Genomic DNA, 26,227 nt, shown 5'->3' on the forward strand with positions numbered 1-26,227 from the left:
ATCTGATTGGCATCTTGTTCCTGACTGACTGGTTGGTTTAGAAAGAAGTATCAAATAAAGTTGTCTTGCAGACCAGGTGAACAAACAAAAGTTGCTGCGTGACATAATGTTTTGATTTTGCATCTAGAACAATGGTAATGTGCATGCATGTGCAACAAGCAAAAAGTATCTGTAGCTAGACGTCCACGGTTGAAAATATCAAGTGTAAAAAAAAACTGATGCTAAAATTAGTAATGTCTGCTCTTAAACAGAGAAGATAATAGTTGAGAATAAACAATTCCAATTCATTTTTAACCTTACATTCCTAACAATCCATAAATTAGCATAAAGATTCAATTTGGCTAATCTAGCTAGGCCTTATTTTCTTGCCTGTTAGGATGCACGCACATACATTCACAACTTATCTATACATTGTATGGTTATTTTGAAAATTAAATTTGGTCAAACTACTTTAGCTATCTACATTTGTTTCATAACTTTTGCCTGTTTTATATTCTGACTTTTGGCTCCTTAACACTCTTCCAACATTGTTTTGGCATAATCATAGCAATAAAATTGTTTCTTGAAATATTGATATCGAAAAGATAAGCGCGTGACTCCTGGCAATTCACCACCTAGCAAAGCTAAAACATACATGTCTAGCCTATGCTATGTAGCTATGCATATGAAAAATATAGCTAGCCCTTTTTATAAAGTCAGCTAACCCGTTCTATTTCGAAACTTAAAATAAAAATAGATTCTAATTAAAGTTAAATACCACATCAATACTTTAAATTTCCCATTACCAGGTAAAAAAATCCCTGAACTTCTACCTCTATATAGCTAGCTACCTTTTTGTGTTGTTTTTTTGACTTCACACAGCTGCACTGCTCTGTTGGTTTCGAGGGTCGGTAGCATGAACACGACGGCCCTGTACCGTATGTTGTTTCCCCTTAAAAATGAACAACGCGAGAGAGAAGATTTTTACTTGTGGCCTGCGGGTTTTTGTTCGTAAGCAATCGCTCCACACATATTCAACAGCTGCACACGTTAACAGAGGTAACCCCCGTCACATGTGCTGCACTTAAACAGTTGCTTCACATCTCACTATTTCTCTCTAGCCATTTGTGTATAAAACATGGAGTCACTGGTTGTGCGTGAAGCGACTGTTTACGATAAAAAAAACCCCGCGTACCTCCTGTAGACAATTCAGAGTTGTTTAGGCACTTAATACTCTGAAAATTCCATTGCATGTAAAGGATAATTTTTGTTAGATTTTGCCTTTAAGATATACTTTCTGCTTTAGTTTTGCTTAGACAATTTAAAGAGGACTAAATCATTACGTCATTGTTTAAATCAACCATTGTAAACAAATGGAAAGGGGTATTTTTCTGATTGGATAATGTTGTTCTTATGACGAGGAAAATATCTAAGTAAGTAAGTAAGTTATATTTGCCATCATTATAAAATCGTTAAAAATATTTACAGAGAAAAAGAAATTGAAAACAAATAAATAAAATAATAAACTATATATAATATTAAAATGTATCATAAAAAATATAAAAAAAAATTAAATGCAATTTTCCTGAGTGTTGATATGTTTGATGGCTGGATAACACAAAACAAGCCAAGGCGAGATTTCCATTGTGGTCCATTTCTACCCTTATAGAAAAAAAGATAATCAAAACGAAAACGAAAGGATTATCAAAAGATCATATGAATTTAATTCACAAAATCATCTGAGTCCCTTCTCGTTATAACAACAAAATAGTGCTTTTTTAGGTTGTGTTTAAAACTGTTTGTAGTACTAGATCTTTTAAGACCCTCAGGAAGAGTATTCCATAAGGAGGGTCCAAGGTAGGAAAGACACTGTTGACCTTGGGATGTTTTTACACAAGATTGTTCAAGCCTCTGGAATGATGAACGAGTCGAAGCTCTTTTATGACTTGATGGAATAAATACATCAGACATGTACAGAGGACATTTTTTCTGAAAAAATTTATATGCATGATTGTTTACGCATACTTTAAACCTTTCGCCAACTGGTAGCCAATTTATTTCCTTAAAATCCGTAGCACCTACATGTGATCTGCTACTTTTTTGTAAACAGAAGCGAACACATTTGTTTTGAGCAACCTGGAGCTTCTTTTTTAAAACTTTTGTCAGGTTTGGATACCACACAGTACTGGCATAGTCGAAATGTGGTTGAATTAAAGAGTTACAAAGAAGTCGTCGCAGATCCTTGTTAAAAAATGAGCTTTGACGATAAAGAAATTTAATTTTGCCATTAATTTTGTTAATCACATGTAAGGCCATTGACTCACCAGACAGTGATTGGTCAAAGATGCAACCAAGATATTCAACTTTCGTATGCTGCTTGATTTCTACTCCATTGTAGGAAATATTAAGTTTTTCTGCTTTCTTAATTTTTCCCCTGGAGGCAAAAAGAATAGACTTAGTTTTATCTTCACCAAAGTGAATGCTGAGTTTGTTGTCCACAAACCAATCACATAAATTACTGAAGTCTGTATTAAGAGCATTTTCCATCTCAGTTATGTCTTTGTGTTGAAATAAGAGACATGAATCATCTGCGTAGAGAAAAAGATCACATTGTACTAAAGCTTGTGGCATATCGTTTACATAAAGTAAGAACAGAAGTGGACCCAAGATAGAACCTTGGGGAACACCACATTCCAGTTTACCTGGATTAGATGATAAGTTATCTATTGACACACAAAATGTTCTGTTTGCAAGGTAAGACCTGAACCAAAGAATTACTTCATTTGAAAATCCAAGAGTTCCTAATTTTTCCAAAAGTATGGAGTGGTTGATGGTATCGAAAGCTTTTTGTAGGTCAATGAGGATCATACCAGACAGCAAGCCTGCATCAAAACCTTTTGAAATTTTGTCATGTATATATGATAGACAAAAATCTGTTGAATGACAGCTTCTAAAGCCAGACTGAAATTTAAATAATATATTGTTTTCGTCTAAGAAAGCTTGTGTTTGGTTATGGACCACTCTTTCAATAATTTTAGAAAAAAGAGGAAGCAAAGATATAGGGCGGTAATTCTTTGGATCAGTTCTTGATCCCTTCTTATATAGTGGCTTAAGTTTAGCTATCTTACATCCACTAGGGAAAGATGACAGTGAGATAGAAAGATTACATAATTGAGTTATTGGTCTGCAGAGAACATCAGCACCATCCTTCAAGAAAATTCCAGATATAGTATCAAGTCCTGGTGCTTTTGTTGTACTAGTATCATTCAGCAAATTCAGCACATCTTCTTCTAAGACTTGCTGAAAATTGAATATCTTGTTTCCAATGTTTAGCGAGTTGTAATATGAGATGACAGCATTTATCCCAAATCTATTTGAGGGCTTAGGAAGATTTTGAAGCAGCCCATCTGCTAGACCAGAGAAAAAGTTCTTAAATATCTCTAGTTTTGATTTTGTATCAAAATGTAAGGCATCCTCATCCTTTAGACAGTAGTTCGGATCTGACTTCTTTGAGTTGTCAAGTCCCATAGACTTTAGAGTCTTCCATAGTTCCTTAGGCTTGCCTGTGTTTTCTGTTATTTTGTTTTTATAGTATTCTTTTTTCTTTTTATTGATCAAATTTTGCACATTACTTTTTGCTTCATTCCAGAGGTCAGAATCAATTTGTAATTTTGACTTCTTAAACTTTATAAAAAGTTTATCTCTAGTAGCAATCTTGTCTGCAATCTCACCATCAAACCATTCCTGGGAGTTGCATTTAATTCTGGCCTCTTTAGTAGGTGCTATAGTATCTATTACTGACATTAGTTTTGTCAAAAAATCAGAGTAGGCCAGATCAATGTCCGTAAACTCATTATAATTTGGAAAGTTTGTATCCCTTAGGAGACCCTGATACTGTTCCTTTGTGTAGTTTTTAAAAGATCGAAATTTGATATGTTTGTGGGTATCAAACTTGACTTTTTTGACTTTTCTGGTGCAGAAAATCATTTGGTGATCTGATAGTCCAACATTTAAAACTCCACTTTGAGAAACTTTACCAACACAATTTGTTAAAAAGTGGTCAATAACTGTTGCAGTAGCACAAGTTACCCTTGTAGGCTCAACAATCAATTGTTTAAGGCCATAAAGCGAACAAAATTCTACATATTGCTTTTGCAATCCAGAGACATGATCACTCTTAAGTGCTGTCTTATTCATTTTAAAAATACTTCTACCATTACAAAGAGTATTGATATTAAAGTCTCCCAAGAGATAGAATTCTTTCTCATCAAAATCTAATGTAGTAAATTCATCTGAAATATTATTGACAAAATTATTATGATCTGGTGGTCTGTAAAACACTCCAACAGTGAAAGGCTTTGTTTTAGGAAATCTTGGAAAAGTTATCGGTGAAGAAGTGGTTATATCGACCTGTGGCCAAAGCTATGGTAAGTTCAAGAATTCTTCAAGCATTTATAGCAGAATGATTACTCTTCAGGCTATCAAAATATGGCGAAAGGTCGAAACAAAAACAACACACTTCTACAATGTTTTAATATTAACAGTTACATGAAATATATATAAGCACAACCACCTCAAGTTATGTTTTATGTGAGAAACTCACATATGCTTTTTATACAACCTTTAGAAAATATTTACATAAAGATATGCTTAAAAGACTGCATTGGAACTACCAGGACAATTGGGGGACGGAAAGACAGTTTTCCACTTTAAGAAAGTTTTCCGCGAAAAAGAACGGACAGGAACAAAAATTTTTCTGAGCATACGCATGTTTAGGTAATTGAAAAAGTTTCCATCGTGTACACTTTGCAACGGTTAGACGTGAAAATTTATCATCATCCCACTTTAATATTAGCCTTGTTTTTATACTTTGCTCTCCCTGTTGCCCGAACAACAAGGGTATGGAATCGTTTGTAAGATAATATTTCCTGTTCATCTATACCTTCTAAAAAAAAAAAAAGGGAAATCTACTAGTCCTGCATGAAATTCTAACTTAAAAAGTCTCCGTCTTGTAGAAGTGCCTGCTTAAAAGTTTGTGCTACGAAAGTTTCTATAAGAATTGTCGGGGACAAATCAAACTGTACTTTTATGGATGTGTCAGCTTCATAGGACGTCCGTTTTACTGTATTTACTAAAATACTAAATATTAAAATAAGCCACAATGTTAAAACTCCACTGTTTTTTTAGCAAGAATAGTCCTCTCCACCACGGCTAGTCTTGAGGGAGCATTTTTACTCTTATCAGTTCTGTATCCAGTGGCAGTTCTTCTTTGGCAAACAAACGATTTGGTGTCCATGTTGAAAAACGAAATCGAACATCTTTATTTTTAACGACACAAACGGCAAAGATAAAACAACCGAGAACGGAAGCTGATATGCAAAAAATCCATTCCGATATTTGGGTTGCAAACCAAACCACAAGGGTACCACTCAACCAAGTAACGCCATACAAGGTAAAAAGAACAACTGCATTTCTTGGCCGCAGTAAAATCTCCTCGTTTTCCTGTTCCATTCTTGAGGATTTATGGATAGCAAAACCAGCACGGGATAGTGTCGCAATACTGCCAATTATAAGTGCGATGACTGGCGCGAGAACTCCAATATAAAATGGTGTACCATGTACAACACAACTAAAAGAAGAAGACATTATATCGTCATAGAACATTTGAAAAAGAATACAGTTGCATAAGTAAGCGGAACAGAAAAAAGCAAGCGAGACAGGAAAAAGGTTCTTCTTACAAGTTTTGGCTTCCATAAAACCGAGGCGCTGCATTTGGAGATATAGCCACGATGAGTAAAGGAACTCCTAAATATAATATAACGAGGTACTTAATATTCTTAACAACGCCAACGAAGAATTACACTAAGGGAAGAAAATTTTTTGCTGGAGAACAAATTCTGGAGCTTAAGTTTGTGATTAGTACTATGAAAAATGCGAGATAGGAAGTTGCGAAAACACGCACTTTGTTTAAAAACTACGTATTTCCGGATTGCCAAAATGTAACCTAGATATTTCCACGGACCAACCAAACAGCATGGTTATATTCTATTGCCTAATGTAAATTTTATGCTGAATTTTCAGGAAAAATGCAAATAAACCGGAAATTGGGTTTAATGCAGAGTAAAATGTCTGTGGAATTTGAAAAAGTGTGGAATTTGAGTTTGCAAATACGAGGCAAATTCGCAAAAATTAATTCTGCATATATTTATTACAACTTCGAGGTAATTTCCCGACTATGCTGAGATAGCCAAACTCGCAAAAATTATTCTCGTTAAAGTAAAAACAACAATTATAAAAAAGGTCAACAAAATAAAAAAATATCCAAGTCGTTATAAAAATCAGGAAACAACACGAGCAAAAACGCAAAACATACCGAAAGCAAACAGAGCATTTTTCATGAGTAACGAAATTCCTTTTTCAGATTGAGCAGATCCGAGTCTCTGGGATCCGAGCCTCTGGGACGTCCACAACGCATATAGAAATACCCAGCAAAACGTCGTTAAAGTAAAATACTGCAGAAGTGCGGCTACTGTACGGCATGCTGACGATGACGTGTCACTGACTCCCGACACAAACACCAGCAGTAAACAGACAAGAGACAAACAGATACAAAGCATGAATCTCGTATCTTGTTTCTGCAAAGATTTTCTAAAACGTTCAAAACAAGAAAAAAAAATCACAATACAGCTAATAAATGATAACTTCAACACATGGATTTTAAGAAACACAAGCTACAGTTGACGCCCCTTATCTCGTATATTCGCTATACCAAACTTTTTCGCCAGTCCCTTGAGAGTTTGAGATAACGAAGGGCGACTATACACATATATTCGAAAACTATATTTATGAGAAATCCAACATAAAGATACTTGAATAAATGATAAATATTAAATTAGTTTTACACAAACACTAAATAATGCTTTTTCGCTTTCTTCTTAAAGTTACCAGTTCTGTCAAAGTTGAAAATCTCAATTATCGGTGACGTGACGCAGCTTACCACCATTAGAAAATGTTTTATTACAAAAGCTTTTAAAGACACATCAAGGTTTTTTCTTCATTTAAGAAGCTTTCCAAGACTTCTAAGGCAAAATATGTTCTAACCTTAAAAAAAGAACGCAAAAACAGAAGTGGATAAAAAATTCTAGAAAAGACTTAGAAGGCAAATAAGAATGCCAAGTAAATAAAAAAAATGAGATTAATTATTTTAAGGGAAATACGAAAACATATATCATGTAATACCTGAAAACCAACAATAAAGTTACAGTGATTGCAATGAAGATGATTGCAATTCCACAACCAATCCAAGTGACCAGTCCAAGTTTTAATAGCTTCCTTGAAGCTTTGAAAGTTTTTTTCAGGACTAAAGCATAGTATCCCAATTGCTGACATTTGCATGTGATCAAATTTGGTTCAGAAGACACTTTTACGCAACCTTCTGTGGACCAATGACTTTTCATACCGCTCGACTCTATGAGATAAGTTTAGAATATGATATAAAATTAAAGGAGTTTAATCAGTATCAAGAGACATGTGACATTTCAATAAAACGTTTGCAGTTAAGAAAAGTAATTGATGAGTTTTAAAGGTATAAAGAACAAGAGAAGAGAAATTTAAAAAGAAAAAGTTAAAATGATAACATCATTTTCAAACAGACTGCATTAAATAAGGTAAATTGAAATTCCTAACCAGAGAGAACAGTGTCATTGTTGACACGATGCTGAACTTCAGGTTAAACTAAGTTTGGAGGGTAACACGGGACGCATCTTTTGTGTTTGCAACTTTCAAGCATGCGCACTGAACAAAAACTGCATTTCCTTTCAGGGTGAATTATTTACATGGAAATCTCGCACAATTGTGAAAATTAATAAAATGCCACCTTAAGTGACTTTTACTTGACTTGGACTAATTAAACTTTCATATATAAACAGTCCTACAAATACACCGTAGAATAAAGTGACTCAAACCGATTTAAGTTCAATTCGTGCCTCAGACAGTAGAAGTAGTCAGTAGAAAACAAATGTAATGAACTAGTAATGTCAGAATAATAATCCTTCAATCTCATCACCTTTATATGTTTTCCATAATGCACAAATTTCGTAAGCACCATTCTTTCTAATAGATGTGAATTTCAAAATAATTGGTACTTTTAAATTTTCAACATTTTTCTTTGCCAATGCTACATATAATACAACACTGCTGTTTGACACTCTCAAAGAATTTTTTACGGCTGAAACAAAAAACGGTTTCTTGAAATACGAGAACGAATATACAAAGTTTTCTTTATAAGAAAAAGTTTTTGATGGCAAATGAATTGAAGCTTGAAAGTGTTCATTAATTGTTTGCAAGCTTCCAGTGTTCGATATCCTAACTTTTAGCCCACCATCGTTTTTTTGCACAGCAATGATATTTGTGGCATTCCGCTCTATGAAGGCAGCACTGACGGCTATATTTTGTCCAGTTAAGGAGAAGTTTTGTTTATTTTCCATCAATACTTCAGAAATTTTCTTAGTCAGTTCTTCAAAAGCATGAGTTATCTTCCACGTCACGTTAGTTTTCAGAATCGCCTCGTGTTTAGCGTTCCACAAGTTGTTTATGACATAAAATGTATTCGAAAATGTCTAAATAATAATATACGAAATAAAATATATAAATACAATAACATTAATCATAATAAGATATCGAAAATCTTTAGAACAAAAGTTCCTCTAAAATATTTTTGTGTGTATTAGCACCAGTGCTGTAGGGCAAAACCATCGATCTCTCTGGGACACAAAACTTAAGCCCTCAAAACAAAATCGCTTACTACGGGATTGTAGAATCTAACAGTTGCGGAAAATTCTCTTCCTCACCTGTTAGTTCATTTTGTCAACATATACCAAAGAGCAGTTACAAGAAAAAGCAATAAACTCAAAGCCAGTTGTGGTCATTTTCCTGCACAATCTCCAATTCACTGAAATTAAAATCCCCTGCAAGAAATCCTTCCCTAAAGGCATTCCTTCTCAATACAACTATTAATTTTACCTTTCTCGTAATGTTACCATCCTTGCTGATAGCAGAAATTATATCGGACACAAGCTGTACTTGAAATGATGACGTTAATAACTTCCCATGTTTAAGGATATCAACCAGCGTCTGCGACATTTCTTCGGCATGCACACATCCGCGACTTACGTTGTAACGCTTGCAAATTTTCGTCTAAATAATTAAATCAAGTTTTAAAACTCAATTTTAAACACAACAGAACTTAGGAAAAGATAAAAAAAATTACATTTTGTTAAGTATGTAATTAGGACATACTTGACTAAACTAATCAAAAATTTCATAGCTACCTGGTTCAACTTTATTAACAGTCGCTTAATTAAGCCTAAGAAAATAATAAACACATCATTCACAAAGAGAAAAACAGAAACAAATACAATGTATTAAGTAAATATCGTTACCATCTCACCTATGGTAAAGTTGTAAGCATCCTTTCTTGGATTACAGTATTCATCACTATTAGACGGATTGGCTTCATTTGCAACATAGCAATAATTGTTAATGAAGCAGGTGTTATTCTAGAGAAAGCATATCGAATTACCTCCAACGGACAAGAATAAAAACGTTAATAACAACCTCACAATTATCAAAACTTCTACGACCACCATCCAGAACATTAAAAAACCCAATCAAATCAAATTAAATCAATACTATCAGTATTATTACGAATACTAACAATAATAAACACTTCTCATCAACACCAGTACAACCACCATTAACCACTTAATTAAAGACCTGTTTTCATTAAAGTCAGTTATTGTCGTGAAAGAGATAGAAATTTTTGTTATCTCTATAACATTTGTTGATAACATCTCTTGTGTTGCTTTGCTGTACAATACATGTTTTCACTGATTTCGGTGACTGTTTGCAACTGTTGTTCAACTACTCATCAACACTTTTTATGTTAATAGAAATACTATGACAACAATGACAACTATGACAACATTAACCACACAACTAACATCCACTAACACGAATACCAACAATACAATAGACACTAGCACCAAAACTAGCACCGACACTAGCACTAACTTAACCAACACCATCAGCATTAACACGAATACCAACAACAACAACAACAACATCAAAAACACAAAGAATGCAACAATGAAAAAGCAAACCTATAAATAATTAAAATATGGATCTTAAAAACAAAAAAACGAAGAAGAAATAAACCATATTTTGAACATTGGATTAGGAGAGAAAATCTTACTTTCTAAACACTGGCTATCTAAAGTTTCCGTTCTGATTTTTAAGATGGTAGGAAATTATGTTGTTATTAATAGATCATAACAAGACAAAGGAATTACTAGCCAAACAGCTAATCAAGCTAATGCATTATAACATTTATTTGTACTAATTTTTTCTTAAGTGGTAATCCATTTAAATAACAACTCACCTTCAGCATGCACTCATTCACGTCTTTGGTGCAGTAAACACATTTTGAATCATAGACAAAATGCATTACTTTCTTCACGCTGCGAGTGTTACCTTCATCATGGGATAAATACAAATCGTAAATCTTTAATGGGCTTGACACAGATATTGTGGCTAGAGGTAAGGTACACATAACCTCAGCAAACGAAACCAGCGTGCCTTTGATGTTTGTATGTGATCCAATCGCAGGACGATTTGACCAAGTCTAGAAATAGAGTTGGTTTGTTGCTTTTAACTTGCAATAAAGATCAATACAAGCTCAAAAACAGTATAATTAGGCACTATTCTAGAGCGGTTACAGTAGAAAGAAATTAAAAAGACAAGTTCTTTCTTAGGAACCAAATCACATCATTCAAATTTTCGTTCTTTTTCGTTTTGATTTGTTACCTGTTGGTGGCCATTTTTTCACTGAAAATATTTGAAAGAGAAACTAAATGACAGGTTAGTATTTTACCTTATTCAAGATAAAAGTACAAGTGACATCTAAAGAATCAATTATACTTCTTCCTGTCACATACACCATATCACATTCATACTTTCTCGTATCGCAGTAATGTTTTGCTTCTACGACTATGGGTTGTGAACCTAAATGTGGCAGTTAATACATGGAAAGTTTAATTAGCATACAAAGATATGCTTTGTCTGCGAAATGTCAGAACTTGATCTCTTAACTCTCCTATTAACTAGCTGTAGAAATGACATTTTAAAGTCAATTCCTCGTATGAAATTAGAAATTTTAGGGTAAGACCCTAATTTTCCGGGTCTGCTGTAAAATACAACGACAGGTAATGGTATTTTCTACATGAACATCCAAGCTGTTGGAAAAAAATGTGAACTTTTTTTCATTAATAGTTACACCAAAATTACTTTTAAAACATTTTTGAACGTTAATATATTAGGATGCATAAAAATTAAATTTCCAGACATGAAAGTCAATTATATATTAACTTCATTTAATATTACATTTCATAACAAACAATCCTATATCACACCTTTCAAAATCGAACAATCACTTCCGACATATGCGTCATTGCAAACACATGATCCGTTCATACATTCTCCATTTCCACTACAGTCGTTCATACATATGCTGTTTGCAACAAATGCTGGTGGCTCCAAAGTCCCATTGTCAGTCTTTTTCCAATACTTCTTTACATTTTTGAGAACAACATCCTCACAAGATGTTGACATTACGTTTATGACTGACTTGACATATTCATATGAGTCTGATAGCTATATTACAAGGGCAAAAATTTCTCAATAGACAATACAGGATGATGTTAAGTACCTTGGGTGGGGCGCACATTTGACAATTTACTAAGGAAACTTTTTTAAGGAATCACTTCGAAGATTAAAAAATCGGTTAATAAAATGTACAAGCTGTAACTACTCTAGGTTGATTAATTTTCACAAAGAAATATTTTCGTGATTTAGAGAAAAAATGTATTTTGTTAAGATTAATTTTCCGTCGCAATTACACCAATTTCCAACATTTATTCGCACGAATCTACTAGTACTTTCCTTAAATTTTAATTTAGTTAAGGCCTTAGATAGGGTAGCCTTAAATCAAACTTGCTTATGTCACAGAAGCTTGGAAATTTGCAAAAGACGGAGAAAATAGGTCATTTCATTTAATGTATATAGCTAAAATAAAACTGAAGAGAAACTCCTAACAGGGCACATTTAAGTCTCCAAAAAACAACATAAGAAGAAACAATTATAATACCCAAAGTTAAAAAATAGAGCTTGTAACCTGAATGTCTGAAATGCATTCGTTGCGAAATGCTGCAACGTCAAAATCCGATCTCAAAGTGACGGAACAAACTTTTCCAGTTGTTGAATTAAATATGCTCTCATTGCAAAACTGTTCCACTTCAGTAAACGTTTTGCCACTTTTAGTGGGCCAGGTGGGAAGAACAAATTCGCGATCAGGAGGATTATATTCGTATATGGTATCATCACCTTCGTCTGGAACAACGATAACATTCGAAACTGCTCTTTTCTTTCGACTGGCACAGTTAGCAAAAGCTAAAATAAACAAGCTAATACAATAGTAGAAGTTTTGATGCATAGACTCGTATTACAGTAAAGACTTGACTGATTTCAGAGATAGAATTCGTTGTCTTTTACAAAAGGTCACTTCTGCTAGAACGTCATATAATATAACAGTTGAGATGACATAAAGGGATAAATATTTAAAAAGTTATTTGACTTTCGTGGTTTTATAATGCAAATAGGTTTTTTGGATTTGAGATTATTTGATAACGAAATTACTATGAAACAGTCATTTTGAATATTTTTTCTTATCTTTTTAACAAATATACATGTATTTTTTTTTAATAAGATAAATTCAACACAATCTATCCTTTCCATTCCTATAAAATTTTAATAACCATTTGCAAATCTGAAATATATCCCCCAATGTTTAGAAATACAAATTCAATACAGAAATACAAATAATATGGAATATGCCAGACTTAAAGAGTGTAATAAAAATAGCACATTCAGCCTTGCTAAAATTAAAAATAAAATTGTCTAAAAAATCATAAAATTAAACTTTGTACTCCTATGTATTTTCCCTAACACACCACTTTATTGTTTTTCTAGTCTCGTATACTTGTAAAATTCAAATATGAGGCCAAAATATGGCCTATGTTTCTATGTTTTACTTCACTTTCTGTCCTGATTATAAAACGAAAATATGCCTATGCTTAATTTTCCCTTCCTTTTTGGTCTTTATGTGGTTTAAAATCTTTCACTTATAAAAAACCTGTGTGGGATGATGCAAAAAAACAGAAAAAATATTGATTGTCAGTATACACATATACCTGCTGACATAATGATTCTTTGATCTGTTTTCATGTTCAGCTGAGGATGAACTGCTGTAGTTTCATATACGCAACTAGATCTCACACCAGTACCATCACGTCTCTTGCAAATACAAAAATACTCATCTTTTGTTACAGTGGATCTCTTACATCTTTTAGTGCCACTTTTTTTGAAAAAAAGACTGGTTCTTTTTCTTAACCTTAAAATAAAAATACTGATATGTACATAGTAATTCAAAGCAAATCGAAAATAATAACATTTTTGGAATATTGTGACTGAAAAAAAATTCAGGATTTGTTTTACTTGAAGTACTAAGGAGATTTCTCAGAAAACTTTTTTCAACATTAGACATTAAAAGGGAGATATGAAAAGGGCTAGAAAACGGTTAAGTAAGATCTCCCTCTTTGAGGTTTTATCTCCATCCTTGCACATTGTGAATAACATAGTACAATAACCAGACAACTCAGAAAGTCAGGTGCAAAATTATGCCCACTTTATTGCAACACCATGGATAATCTGTTCATAAATAATTACTTTTTTATTTTTCTAAGTTTTGGTCTGCAAAATATAATAGTAAATATAATAGTAAAAACAAAAGTTTGTTTTGAAGAGTCAAAGACAACATAAGAATTGGTTAAAAATAATACAATACATAACCTGAGGAAGGTAATTAATATTTTAAAGTTATGTTGTTGCCTTAAATGGCTTTATATGCAATAATCAGGTATCTTTTTGTGCAGAATTTAAACAGATAATAGTTAGCCAACTCTAGGTTAAAGAAGGTTTCTTTAGCTAAAAAAATGGATTTGAAAGTAATGCTTATATTGAACTAATTATAGATGTCAAATATTTGTGAAGTAATTTTCCTGTGTTTTCACTTATATTTGGGTATGAACTGTGATTTCAAAGATGATTTGAGATGTTGTCGGTATGCCAATTACTTACGAACTTTTCCCCTGCCATAAGTTCAACTTTCGTCTAAGTCACAAAGTCAAAAATCAACAGCTTGTTTTGTAGTCATTTTAAACCATTACTTGCTAAAAATTTTATTACAGCATATATTTTTTGAATTCCGCTAGAAAAAAAAACGAGAGAAATTATCATACTTCCAAGAATAAACAAAGATTGAATTCGCTGGATCACGCTCTCTGTAAATGCTTCCATTTTTTGACATCATGTCATTAGCAAGATTCCCGTCATATAAACCACACAAGCCAAATGTTGCATCTCGATAGATAGACGGTATTTCGACATATACATTCGCAAAGGAATTACTATTTGCCCGCTCTTGGACATTAAACTTGATGCGCAAACCAGATGAAAAATTGATCTGAAATATATTTTCACAAACAGTAATTATATATCATTCGACAATCTGTCTTTACAACGGACTAATTTTCTAGTCAAAGCAAAAGGAATGCCATATTTCAGGACAGTTTCAATCCGGTTGCAACCTAGCCTTACAATACTTTATACAAAATTAAACAATATATATACACGGTGTCTGTCAAGAATTAATAAATTAACTGCAGATGCTTTAAATCTACCCTTTTATAAATATTAAAATTCAAGAAATAAACAAAAATTGAACAAATCCAGTCAAATGTAGAAAGAGTATTAGTTACAAATTATAACTTTATGGTTATTTATTTTCAAATTTTAATGTGTGTATTTAATTTTTACATTCGCCATAGTACCTGCTACAATTAGTATGTTTTTATAGTAAAGATAATACATACCTCAAAATATTTCGACTTCACACTTTCTAAGGTAGTTGCGTCAGACGGCTTGTGGCCAGTTGGCCATTTAAAATGTGGTTTCGATGAGTTACACATGTCTATAGCGACAACATCATCTTTCTCCTGAGCAGCCACTGCACAGTTGCACGTAACACTTTGTGAGCAATCAAATGTTCTGATATGAACCTAAAAACAAACTAAAATTTTTGAAATTCAAGAGGTAAATGTGCATTATTTTCCTGACACTCTACCCAAAAAATAGAGAAAACTCCTAAAAAGTCACAGACATAATTTTGCGACAAGTTGAAATCACTTTTCACATTTTTTCGCACTTAAATTATTTCCATTGCTTGTTAGTAAGCTTGTGAAATAAACATAAATTACAACTAACCTTCATATTGCGTTTAAGACTTTGCACCAGAACAAAATCACCTGGACTGAAAAAGGAATAACGAATCCCATCAAACGTTTTAATATAAGGATCTCCGGTTGAAGAACAAGATGCAGTTGGAACATTGTTTGTTGTGATCTAAATTAATACAAAAAACAATTAACCTTGAAGTTCACACTTTCCTTATCTTCGTGAATGCAATTTAAGTGTAAAGTTTTCTGCTTATGAATAGATATGCATTTTCTTATCTTTATGATTGGCATATAAACCTTTTCCTATCTTATATGATGCTGTCTTTTGCACATCAGAATAAAATTGCATGGTTACAGATATAATATTGGTATTTTTAGTGTATTTGGATGCACAGACTGATGTTATACACATCTCTATTAAGTAAACGTTGCAACAGGCAGGAAAGAAGGTCTTTTGTGATGGCTAAATATTATCGTCTTTGGCATGATAATAACATTTGTTGGTTCGTAAAAGATAACAATACAATTGTCACCTTTGGCAATCCATATCCTAATATTTGGCTCTTCTTCTCCACCATCTGTGAATAAATGCCTTATTTCACAAAATAGAAGCAAGAAAAACAATTACCAGCAATGGTGTTTGGTCTTCGTACCCTTTCCAATCAAAGACTTTATTAAAGCCACTTAAAACAGGCTTAACAGCTATATTCTTCAATCCATCATCTATAAAATCCTGCTTTGGGTAAATGATTAAAGTTTTAGAACGTTCTCCAGCTGGAACAAAATCAAATGTACAACTGCTAAGAAAGACGTCCTCCTTATCTTGTTCAAATGATATTTCAACACTGCATTTTTTGCTTGCATCTGCACACACTAATGGGACAGTTAAAGTGAGTTTGATTTCTTTTCCGATTGAATCTTCTGTGATAATGACTTTTTTTGGCTTAATCTAAAAATGTATGAAATGATACAATACTGTCAGAATGTAGCAGTGCGTTGTGCGCTGTTGATGCATATAAACACATACCGTAAATCTACCGTAACATGTATGTATAAACAAAAACAATTCTAACTCGCGGAAAATATTGTCCCTTTAATGAACAAGAATATTTGAAGTTTTCAAGAAAAATTCAGAAAAATCCCCAAATTTGCTGTTGATTTTATCGCAAGGGGCTGCCTTGTAAGAGCAATTCAGCTACTGTTAAATTGTTACTACAAAGGCTAAACTACTAACTTGTACAAAAGATTTGTTAAAAATACATCACAATAGATGTTTAAGCTTTGTGCAATGAAAGGAATTGGAAATTCATTTGTTTTACAATGTCAATTGTTTTTTTAAGTTAAAACGAGTTAGGTAGTACTGTATATGTGTTGTGTATTTTTTATTTCCCTTTTTTTTCAATCTTATAACCCCTTTTAATAAAGAAATATAAATTATTTAATGTGGTATAAGTCTTTCTGTTCTTTCTGTCACCACCTAATTCCCAGTATTATGTTCCACAAGATAGTTGACGGTCCGAGGATTTTGAAATAAAAATTGAAAACGAATGAAACACAATAAAATAATTTGACCAAACCAGTTGAACTTTGACTGCAAAGTTATTTATCTGTCAGTGTGGTAATTTTTTACACACTTACAAATCTCTTCTATTTATATAGTAAACATCAAGAAATACAATTACTCGAGTCAGAATAACCTCTTTTAATCGCAAATAATAACTCAAGTGTTTTCTCAAGGAATATAGAATAGAAAGTTAACAAAAAGTATGTCAAATTTAAATTCCGTTAGTTTTTATTGCAGTAACAGGTCATCTTTCATAAATACTTTTTGATTTATTTTGGTATCTTTTTAGGTATATTTACACATCTTTTACCAATTTTTAAAAATATACTTATAGCAACTGAATTCAGAAAAAACAATGCTAGAAAAAAACTTTAAAGAGTTTTTTTAATTTTGGCCTTTTTTGTAGTTTTTTTATTAATGCATAAAATTCAAATCTGCTAATCTATATTATAATACTTGTATACGTCTGTTTGTCTGTCTGTCTGTCTGTCTGGCAAGATGGTAGCTTAGCTGCGCAATAGCGAGAAGCATGCAATGCGGTATAAAAAGGACAGGCGAACCCATGGATTTTCCACGGGCTAACAACTAGTTTAAGAAAATTAATTCAGTTAAAATTTTCATGTTTTTTTATACTATCTTAAATAATTATAATATTAGAAACAATTGGATCAGGGTCACTATATGTTTTATGACAAAACCAGCAGTTTGGATTTTTTCAGTAGGTCGGAATAGGTGGTCTTTTGATTATTTGCAAATTCAACTATACACTGTTTTCAAGAACTGAATTTATAAAAACAAAACTTGTTAAAAATAATGATAGACAAGTACTCTAATTGATCGATGTTATAAAACTTCAACTAGTCTCATCTAAGTATTTTTTATGATTAGTGTGTAGAACATAAATCACAAACACTTTGTTGCACCCGGCACAGTGGATTAGTGAAGGCTATAGCTAAACTTTTAAAAATAACTAATAACTTGCCTGATATGACTACAAGTTTTGAATAAATATATATATGTAAACCTGACACAAGACCTGGCCTATTACCACTTGTCTAGTTACCATTACACCTACCTCAATACCTGCAAAAAACTTTGCACTTTCATAATACCTGCTTTTAATAGCAGGTGTATCATTGAACCATGACTGAACAATGCAGTATATCTAAGAAAACATTAAATTATTGACTTAATATTATTTGTTTGCACTATGTATTATAAAAGGATTTCATGTGAAATTTAAAATAGATGTGAGTGAAGATATAAAATGGCATTTATAACAATTATACTTTTTGTTGTGCTAATGGTATAAAAAGGAGATGCTTTGGTTTTGTATACTGCTTATTCCGACTATTGAATCATTTCCACACATAGACCTACCTCTTGACCCAGTCTGAATCTGACTTCATTTGTGTTTAGTGTTAAACTGTTTTGAAAAGTTGAGCGGTCCTGTCCAGAGACTAGTACATCAGTTTTGTTTAGTGACTTTTTGTTTTGAGCATACCAAGAAACTTCATAAACACTACGAAAATCTGTGATGTTGTCTAGGAGAATACATTCAAAACGCAAGCCATGTTGAAATGTTTTGACAGTGATTACTGGCAAGATGTGTATTATTGGATAGTTACCTTTAAAGCAAAGTATAAGCCTAAAGTATATACACCATATAAAAGTTAAAAACATGTCCCAAAAGATGTAAAAACTAATTTTAGTCAAATATTATATTTTCTGAAAGAATTTTGTTTTACTTACAATGGCAAACAAATCATCTTTGAACATAAATGTTTGATCAGGATAAAAGTCATTATGCTGATAACAGATTTAAAAAAGTAAATAAACTGAGAGGTAAATATAACAAAGTTAGTCTATATGGAGGAAAGGAATTTATCTTGAGGTAGGCTCAAAAAACATGGGGGTACAAAAAGGAAGTCCATAAATTTTGGTTTACTCATCATTTTACCACATCATTTTTTTATAGATGGGTTGCTGACGTCATCATCATTCAAATGACGCTTCTTTTTCGTTTTTAATCTGCACAAGTGGATTTTTCCACTGGCTTTATTGACTAGTTTTACAAATTAACATGAAACAAACCTAGACGTTCGCCAATACTGTATATCCATTCTCCTGGTTTGTTCACATTAGAGTTAGTTGTTAAAAAGACCATTTGTCTTGCATCAGAACGACTGTATGTGTTTCGAACAAAGTTTAAACCATTAGTGGGCCCTTCTTGCCAACCAACCTACAAAATAAAAAATAACACTGTAGTAAGCTATAGTCATACATGTATTGGTTATACAGAATAAGCACATGCGTAACAACAATATAAAACTAGTATAATAATGTAGTTTAATAAAAATATATAAATAACAAAACCACTACAGTAACGCTGTAAACCATATAGTTTAGGTAAAGAGTGTCGAAAACAGAAAGTAAAGCTGAAATCACTAAAAAACTAAAAAATGATGAAAATGATAAGAGAGATTAACTATGTGGATTAACTATGAACGTCTATCAACTAAAACTAAACTTAACGTCTAAAGGTTAATCTCTAATTGCAAGAATTAATAAAGATTGTAAAAATGGTTGCTGAGCATTTTGCTTACTTACCCTAAATAGAATTAAAGTAGTTTGAAGGTGAGCAAGCTGGCTTGAAAGAAAAAGGCTTAAATTTAGAAGGTGATTTGCCAACATCAGACACCGCAATTAAATTTCATGTCATCGCAATTTGCCAATGTGAAATTGTGGATTGCCGAGGCGAATCAAAAAAATGAAAACTCACTTTGGCATTTTTCTGCTGACGAGAAATGGCTTAATGCCGACATGAAATGGCTTAATGCCGAAGTGAAACAGTTTATAAAAGTTCAGAAAAAATTTGAATTGGAAAGGCTGAAAATACTCTCTTTTAGAAAGAAACATGAAAACATAAAGAAATAAACAAGTATATAACATATGAATTTGTAGCCTTACCGTAGTTTCGCCAAATGTGTTTTGTATGGTATTGTATAGATAAAAGGCATATGTTGTCGATGCATCCCAGGCAAGTGCCAGTTGAAATGTAAAAGTGCACTAAAAATAATGTGCTGTTTATATTGAATGCCATAGGGACCTCCTCCCCTAGACACAAACAGCATATATACATCTATATACATACCTCTTTATGTTGATATCTGTTGATTTTAAACCATGTTACAACAAGCACATGATTTGGGTAAAATGATTTACCCATTCTCAATCTAATTTCATCAGAAGCTCTTCTCAATACAGTCCCGTTTGCATGCAATTGGTAATAGAATTTGGAGGAAGGTTTTATCAATTCTAAGTCATTCCAAAATGGTGCAATAATGGAAACTGTTAGATTATTATGCTTTATTGGAAAGTCTGTACTGGTATACACATTAAACGTTTGATGTCCAAAGGCAACATAACCATTGGTTGATATCTTAAAATAATTTTAAAAAAATAATCAAATAATAAGTTTAATAACTTCTGCATGTTAATCAAAACACAAGAGTTTAAAATTTTTCTAAGGGCTGTTTAAAGGCGGACTGGGCTGGCTTGGCAAACTGAGCTGGCTCACTTGCAGGCCTGGTTTTTAACTTGTGTTTATATGCAAAAAAAACTTCCTCGGTTAGGCAGGCTGGCTCTAAACAATGAAAACATTAAATAATATAGAACAAAAGAAATAATTTTCATGACAAAAGAATTTATTTACTTAAGCATAATATATCATCTCCCCTAGTAGTCCACACTACTCGCTTTGTTACTGTTTACATGGAGTTGAAATTCCATTGAAAATAGCATTTAGGCGAGATCATGGCAGATGGGCTGGCTCAGCTTCTATATAAACAGTCTCTTAGAATAGGAGATGTTTGTGAAAGTTATTAAAAGTAGGGGATCAAGATAATGAAAGTTAAAAATAAAATACTATTTTTATCTTTTAATCTAAAATCTGTAAAATTATTTATACTCCATATCGATGCCAAAAACTAAAGAGCTTACCTCTGAAAAGGTATATAAACAACAGAATTTATCTATAGGGTTAAGTGGATCTTCCACACAGGCTGTACACAACTGGTACAGAATGTGTACACAAAAAAACAGGTCATTTTAGAACCAACTCTGGTCTTTTCTACATGGCATAAGGCATTCTTGTATTAGTAAGTTAAACTCACACATAAAAACTCATCATTGTAGAGTACAGTTCTATTGCTGTAGATAGGACAAAAGTTACAAAACATTTATATATAGTAATAGCTGAAAATATATACAAGCATGAAATGAAAGTAGAACACATATATAATATAAGCAACAACAAAGCCAAGGTAATAACACATCTCTATATAATATTAATAAGCGTGAACAAAATATATATATACATAGCATAGCTCACAACGTAAAATATGTGAAAACATAGAGGTATATATAATAGCAGCAGGGAGGGAGGAGGAAGAAAAACTGCTAGAACTGAAAAGGAAAACCATGAGGCAACTGCAGCTTAAATACTAGCAAGACTGCTGACCAAAAAATATGCTGCTGACCAGAAAAGGCACATAGGTAAATGGTGAACTAACTATGGGCAATACAAACCAGAGTACTGTAGGAAGAAGATCTATATATGTGTGCATTTAAACACTCATAAATATATATTTATGAGTCACTTAAACTCACACATAAAAACTCATCATTGTAAAGTACAGTTCTATTGCTGTAGATAGGACAAAAGTTACAAAACATTTATATATAGTAATAGCTGAAAATATATACAAGCATGAAATGAAAGTAGAACACATATATAATATAAGCAACAACAAAGCCAAGGTAATAACACATCTCTATATAATATTAATAAGCGTGAACAAAATATATATATACATAGCATAGCTCACAACGTAAAATATGTGAAAACATAGAGTCCAAATCCAAAGTAGTAGTAGAAAATAAAATAAAATAAAATATGTCATGCAAGGTGTGATGCCATAAGTCGTTGGGCAGAAAACCGCTGAGCAAGGGGCATGTGAAGGTAAAGAAACATACTATCAGATTTCCAGTCCCCCAATAAGGATATGACATCCAGGGGAACGCCTGCCTCTAAAGCAAAGGCCCCCACGGCGAAACGAGTGGGTACCATATTGGGAGGTAGAACACCCTAACTCTGTCAACACTTTTTTCATAACGGACATGAAAGTCCGATATGTCAATATAGAGTTGGGTAGCATCGAGGATTTGCGCCAACAAAAGGCTTGAGCATCAGGCAGAACACCTGGAGTGAGAGAAAAAGCATGCAAAATAGCCCGAACTGGACAAAGAGGAGAAGAAGGAATAGCCACCAGTGGAACAGTAATTGTGCGCTGTCCCAGTTGGATGGTCTTACTCCATCTAACTAGAACGAGAATATGGTCATCATGAAAAGTAAAATCAGACCGAACTAGTTGTTTGAGGGGATTAAATATCGTAGAAGATGCCGGCAATAAATGTGACTTACGGAACAGACCAAAAAATGAAACTAAACAAACAGCCCAAAATGAAGCATGAAAGCTACAATTTAGGTTAAGGCGAGAACGAATACCAAAAAGAAGAGCAGTGGTAATAGGAAGACGTGGCTTGGCCGGAACACCAAGCATACGCTTCATACCTTTTAAAACTGTGGATAGTGTCCAATTGTTGGTTAGAGGATTAGCATATCCCATCTCAAGATGTAGAAGGCCAACAAAATTTAGATACATACAAACTGATTGTGGTAGTAAAAACCTAGCCAGATGGGCAATATATAGGCATAAAAAATCTGTGGAGGCAGGCACAAGTGGCGAAGACATCTGGCTACAAAAACATTCATAAGCCTTGCGATGCGTGCGATAGCTCTTTTTTGTATTCTCAGCATAGGTGGCCTGCCGAAAAAGGACAACGTCGTGAACCAACTCCGAAACGAAGGGGGGCAACTCTAGAGGAAGGAGAATACAAAAATTAGCTACCACAGATGGTATACTTACCAATGAGAAAATAATATGAATAGGCAGACATATGATTGATGGCAACCATATCACAGACTGAAGTTAGTGAGTTGAGCTGCAAAAAGTGCAAAAATGATAATAAGTGTTGTCTTGAATGAAGACGTGATATGTCGTCAGCAAGGACATTCTGAGCACCAGCTACATGGAAAGCCTTCAAACGAAAATTGAAGGTAGCCGATAACCAAAACAACTGACGTAAATAGTCCATCATAACAGGGTGATGGGTAGTTCCTTTATTAAGCATAGCAACAGCAGCAGTATTATCGCAGAAGACATGGATAGTTTTGTTCTGCCAAGTGGGAGCCCAGCGAATAGCAGAAAGAACTACACACAGGGCTTCCTTAAAATTAATATGCAAAGAGGCAAGAGGGGAATGGTCTACCCTTAGATGAGAATAGAACCAATCACCCTCAAAAAAGGCACCAACAGCGTCAGAGCAAGCATCAGTTTGCAGACTGGTAATAGGTCTTTGGTCATAGAAATCGCATTGTCCATTAAACACACCCAAGAACTGATCCCACCAAGCTATATCCCTGTGAAATTCGAGCGTCAAGCGACACTTCGAGGCAGAGGAAGACAAGGTGTTCATCAGATCCAGGACACGTCTCAAGAACGTTCTACCACCATACACGACTTTACAAGCCCAATTTAGGCGACCAGCAAGACGTTGCAACTCTTTCTTAGAGGCTCTCTGCTTGGTTAAAAAATGTGACACTACTTCCCTCAATGCATCCAGTTTAGCAGGTGGAAGAGAAAGGGTAAGTGACACAGTGTCAAGCAGAATTCCAAGAAAAGTAAGTTGCTGGCATGGAGGGACCAACTTAGCAGGGCTAAGCTGAAACCCTAGTGCAACAAGTAATTTACAGAGTGTGTTATAGGCCTCATAACATTCAGTCTGTGTTCGGCCAATAACAAGAAAATCATCTAGGTAGACAATAACGAGAGGAAAACCTCGTCTTAGCATCATACGACGAACAGATTGTGTAAGGCGATGAAATATTCCAGGAGCACTTCGACCTCCAAAAGGAAGTCGAGTATCGACAAGATATGAGTATCGAGTGCTTCCAGAAAACCGCCATTTTAGACCAAGCGCAGCATAGTTTGACGGATGAACAGGTACTGACCGATATGCATGGCGTAAATCAACCTTGGCCATAAAATATCCCTGTTTGATCATAGCACAGGCATCATCAATAGTTTGAAATTTTTGTTTTTCAATATCAATGTATGTATTGACACCCTTTCCAACTGGCATGGAACAGTCATGTATAATGCGTAACTCATCAGAGTCAGGTTTGGGGACAGCCCCAAGAGCACTGACAATGGTAGGTTTACATTGAGTAAGAACATAGTTACCAGTTTTAAGTTCATCCAGCAGAGTAGCTTCTACTTTCATATGAGCTGTAGGACTGGTAACAGAAAAGTAGTTATTCATTTCGGCAGGCAATAAATCAGAGTCCTTAGGAAGAAGCTGAAAACCACAGTGAATTCCATTAAGGAGGAAGTCACGATCTGGGTCTTCAGCCAGTTCATTGGTCCATAAGTCAACATTAAGAGGAGTGCGAAATTCTGAAGGTAGTCAATTGTCAGAATTGTGGTTTTGTCCAGAATGAGGTTTGCCACAAGCCTGATTACCAATTTTGCGGTTGCAGACGTGGGTGAATTTACATTCTGTTTTCTGGCAACCTTTTTGGCGGTTAAAATTACGACATATTTCCACACCGGAAGAAGTATGTGTAGGAAACCCTGAAGACGATCTGCTAGAACTGAAAAGGAAAACCATGAGGCAACTGCAGCTTAAATACTAGCAAGACTGCTGACCAAAAAATATGCTGCTGACCAGAAAAGGCACATAGGTAAATGGTGAACTAACTATGGGCAATACAAACCAGAGTACTGTAGGAAGAAGATCTATATATGTGTGCATTTAAACACTCATAAATATATATTTATGAGTCACATAAACAATCCAAAAACATAAACAATACCTGCACATTGACATTGTTTCGTCTGCCAAAAAATGGAATGTGTGGAGTTTTGATTTTGTAAACAGCATCATCTTTTACAACAAGTTGAATATTTTGCTCCAGATCATGAAGTACAACATCGTTCTGGGCTGTTCCAAAGGGAAAAAAATAATCAATGTCAATACTTTGAATGAAGTTAGGTGCTGTTGATAGTAAAGTTATCAATAATAAAAAGGACATTTTGTGTCGATATGTGTATCATCAAGTCTTGAGTAAAACTAGGTTGATGTAATAAAAAGAGTTCTATATATATTTTAGTTATTAATTAGTCATAGTTAAAGAGTGATTAGATGCCACTTTGTGGCCTGTTATAAATATAGTTGACTACTTAAAAAAAAGTGATAACAAAACTAATTTACTCACATAGCTAACTATTTATCTATGCATTAGCCTTTTTTGACATTATTAGGAAAGTGCAAGCATCAACAAACAGTCACGCTTTCTTCTAAATATTGTTTATCTTCCTTTTTTTAGCTACCAGTCTATAAAAGACTACTTTTGGATCCGCTAGAGGTCGTGCTTTGAATTGTTGACATGCAAAGTCTATGTGCACCTCCATGCGCGATTTCCAAGCCTAATTTTGCTGCTAAATTATAACATGTATCTCCTCAAGTGCATATAAGCACTCCACCGTTTATTTGGAGCAAGTTAAAAGGATTTTCAGCTTATTTTTTAAATAAACTTAAAAAATTAAGTAACTTAAAAACAGAACTAAGCACTACTGCACGTGTTAATCAACAAAAAAGTCATGGTTAAAGTGTAAGAGCATGGACAGTTGTGACAAGTGTCACAGCATTTGCACTACCCCCCGTGAACCGGCTTTGATGAAAAGAACCTTCGCAACCGAGGTAAAGCGGTTGAATACTGTTTTGCTGAGCAAATGTTATTGAATAAGTAGAACGCCGAGTCTTCTGGGTAGTCACAAACGTCAACCGAAAAGGATTAAAGAAAACGAAAGTAATTTATTTGACTCTTGCTTTGACCAAAGTTAATAATAAAAAAACACTATTATTAACTACGCTTTGACGTAAAACATACTCATGAAAAAATCGTTAATCAAAGCCAAAAAAATGTTTTCTTTCCGAGAATTATTATGCCAACATCTAGCTTCCAAAAAAATCAATTTAGGATCGTACACGTTAATTATCTTTTGTATGCAAAACCTCGTCCCCAGGACTTGTTAGGCTTTTTCTATTTGGACGGCCAAACAACAAATATTAAAAGCCCTATAACAAACAA

At 33.7% G+C, this 26,227-nt stretch overlaps 2 protein-coding genes across 2 annotated transcripts in view; both read right to left on the reverse strand.

Annotated features, from left to right (window-relative positions):
- LOC130642759 (activated RNA polymerase II transcriptional coactivator p15-like) overlaps positions 1-26,227 on the reverse strand; it is a 67,096-nt gene that overhangs the window by 11,611 nt on the left and 29,258 nt on the right. The window lies entirely within an intron of this gene.
- On the reverse strand, positions 4,499-25,338 carry LOC130642653 (uncharacterized). Its single transcript, XM_057449539.1, has 23 exons — positions 24,950-25,338; positions 20,105-20,392; positions 19,921-20,019; positions 19,045-19,192; positions 18,331-18,578; positions 18,026-18,115; positions 16,015-16,335; positions 15,415-15,552; positions 15,024-15,209; positions 14,391-14,614; positions 13,284-13,483; positions 12,209-12,483; positions 11,448-11,688; positions 10,910-11,040; positions 10,418-10,660; positions 9,428-9,536; positions 9,309-9,343; positions 9,001-9,174; positions 8,045-8,597; positions 7,219-7,447; positions 6,353-6,627; positions 5,718-5,784; positions 4,499-5,608 (listed from the first exon to the last, which is right to left on the reverse strand). Exons 1-23 carry the CDS (start codon positions 25,166-25,168, stop codon positions 5,191-5,193), a joined length of 4,911 nt encoding a protein of 1,636 aa, XP_057305522.1. The 5' UTR covers positions 25,169-25,338; the 3' UTR covers positions 4,499-5,190.

The sequence above is a fragment of the Hydractinia symbiolongicarpus genome, chromosome 1 (assembly GCF_029227915.1).
Source record: "Hydractinia symbiolongicarpus strain clone_291-10 chromosome 1, HSymV2.1, whole genome shotgun sequence".
NCBI classification, from domain to species: domain Eukaryota; kingdom Metazoa; phylum Cnidaria; class Hydrozoa; order Anthoathecata; family Hydractiniidae; genus Hydractinia; species Hydractinia symbiolongicarpus.

Bases quoted from the DNA above. Each gene is read 5' to 3' on its own strand.
- LOC130642653 (XM_057449539.1), bottom strand. From the start codon at position 25,168: ATGTCCTTTTTATTATTGATAACTTTACTATCAACAGCACCTAACTTC. The intron at 13,484-14,390 runs GTATGATAATTT...TTTTATTTTAAG, and splicing joins ATCTTTGTTTATTCTTGGAA to GTTAAGAAAAAGAACCAGTC. The intron at 5,609-5,717 runs GTAAGAAGAACC...TTCTTCTTTTAG, and splicing joins TTTTATGGAAGCCAAAACTT to TTGTGTTGTACATGGTACAC.